The sequence below is a fragment of the Olea europaea genome, unplaced genomic scaffold, assembly GCF_002742605.1.
Source record: "Olea europaea var. sylvestris unplaced genomic scaffold, O_europaea_v1 scaffold453, whole genome shotgun sequence".
Classification (NCBI taxonomy): Eukaryota; Viridiplantae; Streptophyta; class Magnoliopsida; order Lamiales; family Oleaceae; genus Olea; species Olea europaea.
In genome coordinates, this window is record NW_019262837.1 from 269979 (window position 1) to 279851 (window position 9873).

A 9873-nucleotide genomic window follows, 5' to 3' on the forward strand; every position below is an offset into this window, starting at 1 on the left:
TCAAGGTTATAGCCTTCCTCTTATGTGCCAGGATATCTTGTTCAAAGGAACTTGACTCATGTTGAGATATAGTTGCCTGAGTAAAGGTTGGCTCAAGAATATGTGGCAGCACGGATTCACTAACTACTTCTGGTTTCTCCACTGTAATCTTATTTTTGCTCCCTAAATCTTCAGTGAGGCTACTGGAGCTGTCCACCTGAAGAAGAGAAATGGCATTTTGGGAGGCATCCATGGATGCATTTCCTTCGCTATTTTCATCCAAAACTTCTTTTTGTATTGGTACTTCAAACTCTTGCAACTGCACCTCCAATAATCTGGCCATTTTCAGCACTTCATCTGCCTCTTCAACCTCTCCTTGGCGCCTCAGGGTAAGAGCTTTTCTTTTTAACCCTAACAGTTCTCTCTGAATGTCACTCTTACTTTTTCTAGATGTCCCAGTCTCAAGGTTGGCAGTGGCCTGTGCGACAGAGGAGTGGCCAGGATATTTAGAAGCACTTTTATTTTCTTTGGAAGAAGTGGATGGAACATTTTCATTATTGTCCTCTTCCCACCCTAAGTTCTTCAAAAGTGAAAGATAAGAAGGATCATTCATGTCATGATCTGTGACATCAGTCACTTCTGCTTCATTTTCGAGATCAATTGTTGTAGCATTGGAAGTTTGCTTACTGTTAGTGCTTGGGTGCTTGACCGTGGGAGCTTTATTTAGCTCTTCAAGCTGCTCCTCAAGAACCTTTGCATTCTTCAATTCTTCTTCTGCCTCATCTAATTTTCCTTCCCTTTTCAAAGAAAGAACCTTCTTTTTCAGGGCGATCAGCTCTTTCTGGATCATCAATTTACTCTTTGGTGCCGAATTTCGGCCTGTATCTTTCCTGTCATTTACATTTTCAGCAGCCAACTTTATAGGAATGAAAGGTTCTTCCGCAGACTGGGAGTCTGAAACTTCAGTTCCATGGGAATCAGAACGCTGAAGTTCCACTTCAAGTACTTTTGCCTTCTTTAACAGTGCCAATGCCTCCCTAGTATTGCCTGCCTTTTTCTGATTCAGAGCTTTTCTTTTCAGGGATTGGACCTCAGTTAATAATGATTTCCTGTTAAGAGGTCCAACCTTAATACCAGAGTCTTCTGTATAAGTAGAGTCCTCAGTCCAGCCTAATGATTTCAAGGCAGAAGCAATCTCTGGATCACCCATGTCCTCATCTGTCACCTCAAATATGCCATCTACAGCAACATCATCAGCAACGCCAACTAAGTTATCAAAATCAAAATTAATATCATGTTTATATTGTGCTGACAAATCATCATGCTTGTCATCATCCATACTACGTATCAAAGCAGAAAGTTCATCATCGGAATCCTCGGCCTCCCCCAAAAATTCCTCTTCCTCAATTTTCCTTTCAAGAATTTTCGCTCTCTTTAATTCTTCCTTGGCTTCAGCAAGTTTCCCTTCACGCTTCAGCTCGAGAGCCTTCTTCTTATGAGCGATGACCTGGGACTTATCAGTGGCAACAACTCCCTTCTCTTTATTAGGTTTTTGAGGGATTTCTTCAAGAAGTGAAGAAAACTCGCCCTCCAAACTCTTCACTGCTGGCCGTTTTTCACTATCAAGAAGGTCGAAATCTGACCACCCCAGTTCTTTGAGTTCAGCAGCAAGATCATCCTTTTCTTTGCTCTTCTGAATGGGGAACTTATTATTCTCACCAGATGATATAGAATCATCTCTAATTTGCTGAATGTCATTCGTAGAACTGGAAGAGGATACCATTCTACGTCTTTTTCTCAGATATACCTCCAAAGCTCCAGCCTGTCTTTCAAGCTCCTTTCCCCATTTAAAGGCTCGTAAAGCTTCTTCAGATTTTCCTTCCGCTTTCAAAGTTCTGTATTTCTTCTTTTCAACCAGGGCTTGTTGACGCAAGTCTTCCGGAGTAGCAGATCCCACTTCTGTTAAGGCTTGAGCAGGCTGATCAAAAGAAGTACTTCTGCCTATATCTCCCCCATTCTTAGTGGATGTTTCCTTAACATTCGAACATGACGCGCTGCTTGTCAGCTGTGGATCGGAAAGCATATCCTCATCACCCAGAATCTGATTCAAAATTTCATCCTCTTTCTTTGATGCAAGTTTGGAACCACCTGCAAGGAGCTAAAACAATAAGGCGGGGACTATATAATTTGAAAACAGTATAGCTATCCTGTGTAGTTCGAATCATAGACCATTTTGGAATGTGCCACATCTGGATTTAAAGGCATTCCTCTTTGCATTCACCTCTTTTCTTTAAGCGAAAAAATAAATATCGAAACATCAGATTGTAGAGGAAACTAAAACGTCTGAACTTGACTCTTTCCTCTTCCAGACTATGATAGACTGACACCTATCCTTCAAGCAATCAATGACTAATTAACAACAATCTAGATATAATGATGTCAACGCATCATGAAAATCCTCAAAAAACCAAAGAGATTTTTTATTTTATTTATATTAAATAAGGTAAAAATCAGACAGCTAAAAAGATCAAGAAGAGACAATGAAACTTGAGGATCCAGTTACTGTAGAAATATATAAAGTAGGGTAATCTTTTATTCTTTTATCACTGAAATACAAAGAGCAGCAAAATTTATTCAACAACCCGAATCATTTATTGCTTTCAAATTGAATAATACACCTAATGATCGGGTCATCTTTTTCAATTATTATCGATTCATGAAGAACAGATGGAGAAATTCATTCTGAAAGGTGGTGAATGTTCGAGCCAGGAAAGAAAGGGGCACGGAAACTAAAAATTTCAGGTAAATGTCAATTATAATGCTAATTTTTTCTAAATAGGCCAAGCTTGTTCCTTATGCGAGTGTGCGATTGCCACCCGGACATCAAATTTAAATCACCGATACTTACCATTTCATTGACATCCTTGCAAACTAAAATACTATTATTTAGTAATATGCTTGGTCTCATGACAAATCTAAAACCTAAAATCTTTGTGCGAAAATATATTCTGATCTGTAACGTTATTCCAACCACAATTTCCCTAATTCTTTCAGCTCAACGTCAAATGACAAATAGACGAGAAAAGTAAGTTAACTAGAATTTTTCATTGTCTCCTGGGCCCTTTTCTTAAACTGACAGTGTGACTCTTGTCATCTACTTAACATACCTAGAATGCACGAGTTGGTCTATTGTTCGTATACCCTTTTCTAATTCACATATGGCACAAGGCGTAGGAATATCCTTATAAAAGGATAAATTATAAAGAGATCCTTCACTTAGGAAGGAACAAAGGAGACAGAAAATGAAGAGGAATTTATGTGTCACAATACAATTCAAAGCAAGATCTAGCTTCCATTTACAAGAAGAGACATCACTTATAAGAACGAGAACAGCTGTGAGCTAGATGCTAATGGCAAAGCAAACATGGAACCAACATTTAAACCTTAGACAGAAAAATCTCAAGAATGTACCTCTTCCAGCTCTAGTTTTATGCCCATGTCGCATTTCAAATCGTGCTGCCTCTTCTAACTTTTTGCAGGGTTCACAAATACGCACTGCTGAGTCCCCTTGTCCACGCAACACCATCCTTAGCTGGGTACAGCTATTGCAAAATATGCCTCCACACCTACGGCAATGGTGCTGAAGATCGATCGAGCATATCAAGACATCAAAAAGGCCATGAAGTTTTTAATAAATAAAGAAAATGATGCCATGAGTAAAAACGTATCAGAAACCTTGATGAGTAGAGAAGGATCCATGAACATAAATTTTTGAGTTTTCTTAAAAGATTTTAGCCCAACCATTTTGGAAAATTAGCAAATTGATCTGAGTGTTGCATGTATACATTGAACAAATGGTTCAGTAAAGATAACCACCAGCTATCTTCACAATACTTCATTGTATTTCAGATTGTTATATGTTAAAATTATCCGACCCCTTCTTAGCAGAATGTTTGTAAATATAAGGCTAGATTACTATCTTATTCCTTCATATCTCTCTCCCTTTAATTAGTCCTTCATTATTCACCTCATAGTGGCAATTTAACACATGAAACATTAAAGTACAAGTTGATTTGTATACATGGAAATAATCTCTATCTCACTTTTGTCCTAAATATCTCTAACTGGTTCCATCAAGAAGAACTTCCCTTTCTATGTACAAGCAAAACACATTTAATTTTCACCATCACTGGTCTTCAAGCAACCTCTCCCATTTCAGATATAAATTTTACCACGTTTCAATTTCTGTTTCGAGAGGCAGGAATCTCTGGCTTTTCATCATTCTTCTTTGCCTTAGGATGCAGGGCTTATTTATAATTTATTGAAAAGGGGGAGTGAGGGGGGAAGTTACAGAAAGCCCTCACTTTATTGAAGGGACATTTTGATCACCTTTCCCCTCACCCCCAACTTATCTTATCACAATGTTCACAGGAACAACATATCAAATATTCCCACACCTTTTTCAACATTTCATACCTTGAAAAGAGGATTGAAATAAAATTGCCTGTAAAACTATATCTCTATAGTTGCTATATGCCATGAGAAGCAAACCACTATACATAAATCGGATAGTTTCAAACAGTCAATAAATTAGATGCTGCTCCTTAACTTCATACCACTTTTGCTGATTTTCTATTTCGTATTCCTCGATGAAGATAAAGCACGGCATGAGACATTTATGTTTGGACCATTTCCATTCTTCTTTATTTCCAGTGACTATTTCTAGCAAACAAACTAAGCATATCTAATCAGAAAACTAATAGATAAAATGCCTCATTATATCACTTGGAGGTACCAAATCCAAGCAACTAAATACTAATTAATGATGCATATCAAAAGAAATACCTCAACTTTTTAAGGAACATATTTTTTCAATTATAAGAGATACTAACAGTAGGCGAATTCACTAGTAAAGCTTAACATAAGCCGTGTTAAAAAAAAAAAAAAAAAACGTTTAATTCATATTAAAATCACCAATTATTCATATTCTGGAAAATCAAGATCGTAAATTAAACAGTCACAGAACCGATTTCGTGATATTGACAATAAAGAGAATTGAAAATTCATCAATAAATAATCATATTTTCACTCATCAAGATCCAACTATCAATTATAGAACCTCATAAAAATACAATTTGAAGAATCATAAAAACTAGAAAGAAGTCACAAATATAAGCAACCGAACCTTGCGATTGATGAAAGTGAACTGTGCAGAACATCCTTGGCAATGTGACGCATCAGTCACCCAATTATTCCCCCGAAGTGATGGTTTTGGGGGTAACCCAATTTTCTCTAGCATCGTCTTTCTAGTATCTCCGTTGAAATCAGAATAATCAAACAACTCAGAATAATGAGAGGAAATTATAACGAGTAAGAATAAAGGGATCGCTGACTCTCTCGAAGATAATTCTACATCAGGATGGAACGGTGAGAGAAAAATAAAGAACCCTAAGTTTGAAATTTTTCAAACTAGCCCACTCTTCTAGGCAAAAATGAAATGAGTCCCTCTGCTTAAAATTTTATGAGCCCCCGCACCCCCCCTCCCCCCTTTTTTTTTTCGAGGTAAAATGAGTTTTGTAATGATGATTTTTTGTGAAGTGTGCTCCACAGTTGTTTACTCGAAGCCAACAACTTGCAAATTCCACCCCTGCTACGATTACAGCATCATTTTCCTCTTTACCCTCTTAGTCAACCTTTAACCGATGCAACATATGCGATCATATGCAATTTTTCTCTCTCATTATTTAAACTTGAAGTATATCATTTGAATAATCTTTCTTTGTCGAGTCAGCGATGACCACAATTATACGAACTTTGCAGTGAGAAGGGACATCATCGATACAGATCATGTCGCCTATCTTTTCTATGATTTGGCGGACAAGTCCACCTTTCCTCTTGACGCTTTCGGTCATGGTAGCAGGACAGAGGACGCAGAAGAGGCTTTCGTTGGCAAAGAATTTTAAATTCGAAGGTGAATGATGGGAGATTGGGGATCGAGGTGTTAAGGAGGATACATGCAACGGTTGGCGGAGTTTGGCTAAGGGCTAATGTCAAGTTATTTGTGGCGGTATTGTTGTTGGCGCGATAGGGGTGTGTGAATTTTAGACTTTGTGGTTGGGTTTATCCCTTGTTTGGAGGAAATTCTCACCAATTTTTTATTAATTGGACTGTTGAACTGAAAGTGGGCTCCTTCCAACTGTGAAAGTCTAACTCAAAATAAGTTGATTTTCCATAAATGTCCTTTCAAAATTAGTGTTTTATATGTCAAAAGGGCACGTATGTAATTCTGTATTTTATGGTCAATAACGGTGGCTGGTTTTTACTTTTTTACGGTAAAAGAAATGCTAAAAATTTCCTCCAAACAACCGCTAGATGACGTAGGGGTTGGGTGTTTTGGCGATGGGGGTGAGAAGAAGATTGAAATGTTTTTATTTTTGTTTTGTTTTTTTTAGATAGCAATTTGACCATTTTGACTTTCACTTAAATGGTCATGAGTAAAAAAATGAATTTCTTGGTCTAATGACGGATGGATGGACGGATTTCAACCATGCGTCCATCTGTAATGGTTAGTAACGGTTTGAGACCTCAGCTGCCAAAATGAAAGGTTTGGGTATGTTCTGTTAAGTTTTGAAAGGTTATGGACCCAACTGCTATTCTTCCCTTCTTAATTACACAAAAGACATCCACTTTTTACTTATTGTTATATTGGTGTATTGTTCTTATTTTTTGTAACATTCTTATCGTTAATCTCCCGTTAATTAGTCTATCCGGTCACTTATGATGATTTCTAACCGAATTTTTTGATGATGTGTTTTGGAATAGGGGGTAAATTTATGCACTCTTTTATTTGTTGTTTTTTGGTTTATTTAAAAACATTATGGGAAGATAATTCTTTTTACACTACCAAATGGTCAATGTTATGTTTTTGTCTGCGTTTTTTCCTTAGTTACGTCGAGTAAAATTATTCAATCTAGATAGTCATAGGTCATGTGGGAATGTGACCATTGTCACATTATCCAATAAAGTTTAATGTATTTTTAAATATTGAAAAATTAACAATCTACTTGCACGACAGTCCATTATGTATTTTTTTTAATTGTTTTAATATCTCAATAACACAATCGTGATTCATCACTGGTGCAATTATAAATCATGGTTACATCAACATGGATAAATAGAAGATTATGATCAAGAGATCCTAATTTTGCAATAGCTTGTCCACTCGAAAATACTTTCTTAATCAACCTCTTACGACTACAATTACATTACCCTCAATAATAAAATAAATAAAGAGAAAGACAAGAAGAAGAAGAAATATATTTACATTACAGCACTGAATTGGCGTTGGACTACTTACTGCATAGAGAGGATTAATTTTACAAGAAAGTTGATCTCTTTTGTAATTTTTTTTTCCTTCCATTTTGATGCAGTCTCCAACTCCGACACATAAATGCATTTAATTGGAATGGTTAATTTTATTTATTTAACTACGGTATGATATATACAGTGGCGGATTCAGAAAAAAATTCAACACGGACTAATACGTATAAAAAAAATATTGCACATAAAAAAAAATTGCTAAAATTTTAATGGACATTTGGGCCGAAGGGACGGGTTGTAGCGCGGCCCAACCCGTCACTGGATCCGCCCATGGATATATATTTTGTTAAGAATGTAAAGATTTAGGACGTTGGAGTTTAGGTTGTAACTTGTAAGGTAGCCATCCACCCATATAGTTGTTTTGTCTTTGCTTCAATTGAATTAAAAATTGGAGTATTCTTCCAGTTCTTGATCCAATCTTGATATTTTGTCGAATCAACAAAACGTGATATTGTGTAATATTCTTGCTAAGTTTTGTTTGTATCAATTGGTATTAAAGACAATTTACACGTCTAAATATGCTGTCTCAGAGACGTGTTGTTCATATATATGGAAATAATATAGAAGTCTTGTTAAATTATTACGAGTGAAATATCCAAATGGTCATAGAATTTTGTAAAAAAATTTCATGGGGTCACTGAATTTTAAAAATCATCAAATTCATCATTGAACTTTTCAAAAGGTTTTTACGGAGTCACTGACCCTTAAAAATCATCTTATTTATCACTGAACTATGCAAAAAGTTTCCATGGAGTTACTAAACTTTGCAGAATATTTCATAATTTAGTGACCACTGGAAAACCTTTTGTAAAATTCAGTGATGAATGAAGTGATTTTTAAAGTTTAATGACTCTGTATAAACTTTTTGCAAAGTTTAGTGAGGAATCGGATAATTTTTAAAATTTAGTGACCCGTGAAAACCTTTTACAAAGTTTAGTGACCATTTGGATAATTCACTATCCTGAATAGTTTAATGTTTGTTTGTTTCTTTCCTTCTTAACTTCAAAAGCTAGTTTACAGTTTCATCTTCTCAACACAAGATGGATAATCCCGTAAATTCAATATGTAAATTATTTTTTGAAATTATTTCGTTATAATTTTGTTTAGTGTAAACTTGAAAATCAAACCCCTACTTAACTATCCATTATGTTTTTACGTGCATTTATGAATTGAACGTTAATTTCCCTAATGGTTTGATAACAAAGTGACTAACATTAAAAATAAATAGGAATTCAGTTATTTAATTACGACAAATTAAACATGAGTAACTAAATTGAATCTTTAACGAAAGTCTAGTGACCAAAGTTGATATTAATTATGTGACCAAACATCAATAGTCCATTATGTTTTAACGTTTGTGTATAAATTGGACGATGATTTCACTAACAAGACTACAAGAGGTAACATAAAGACTAAAAAATATGTTCTTTCCCTTGTTATTTCTCAACTTTCATAGAGAAATAATGTTACTCTTAGCTGTTATATTATACGAATAGACAGAATAGGGAAGAAAATAATAATAAAGAGATCCTCAAATTACAAAAGGTTGGTCTTTCCATTAATTCATGCAACATATTTCTAACTAGTTGGCATCTCAAAACGGCAAACTGGACAATAATGACTTGTTTTCAACCATTTTGTAATGCAATTACCATGAAAGATATGAGAGCATGGCATATATGTAACTTTATATCTTTTGGAGAACTCGTCCAAGCATATTGTACAATACTCAGAATTACCATTCTCGTCATCTAATTTCTTCCTCTTGAGTTCTTTGATTGATGAGTTACTAGCCGGAATCATATTATGCTGCAATATCTCATTAAACATCTGTGATTCACCAACAGTAAAATTATATATCGTATATACATCAACATCGATAAATAAAACATAATGACCAGGAGACATAGATTTTGCCATTGCTCTTGTTTTCGAGAACACTTCTTTAATCATATTTTCTCGATGACATTTACATAGTGGCCAAGTTTTGATAGCATCAATGATGATTTTACGTGTCTTTCTATATGACGAGAACTGTTCAGGTTCCACCAGTATGTAAGCTAACATTTCTTGCAGTTGAATTTCTTCTACGACTTGTTCGCCTTGTCTAAAATTGGTCAAACAACACATGCTTTTCCAAGAAAAATCGTACATGATTTGAAAGGAGGAGGACATGAGTGGGTTGTGGCATGCAACTTCTTCTTCTCCCCTCTTTGTAATTTCAAGGTATACATCTTTATGGAATTGATAGTTACTAACCATGTTATAAAGAGAGAGAGGGAACCAATAAGAAACTACGAATATGTTGCCACGACTTGAGCCTTGAAGGTGTATATATATATAGAGGGCGGGGGTATCCGTCTGGCATGAGGATCGCAGTTAATGGTAACTACAGGTTTCCTATTGCTTTTAGATATGGAAACAACATAAAATCCTTGTTAACTTAGTAACCTTATAATTTCAAATTTGTTTGTTTCTTTCCTTGTTAACTTCACGACTTATTAACCCTGAGGG

The 9873-nt window shown here is 35.5% G+C and overlaps 1 protein-coding gene across 1 annotated transcript; it reads right to left on the bottom strand.

The window, feature by feature from the left end:
* Nucleotides 1-8874: 8874 nt before the first annotated feature.
* Nucleotides 8875-9646, bottom strand: LOC111388087 (E3 ubiquitin-protein ligase RNF181-like). Its single transcript, XM_023012751.1, has one exon. The coding sequence runs from the start codon at nt 9619-9621 to the stop codon at nt 8938-8940; it is 684 nt and encodes a 227-aa protein (XP_022868519.1). The 5' UTR covers nt 9622-9646; the 3' UTR covers nt 8875-8937.
* Nucleotides 9647-9873: the final 227 nt, after the last annotated feature.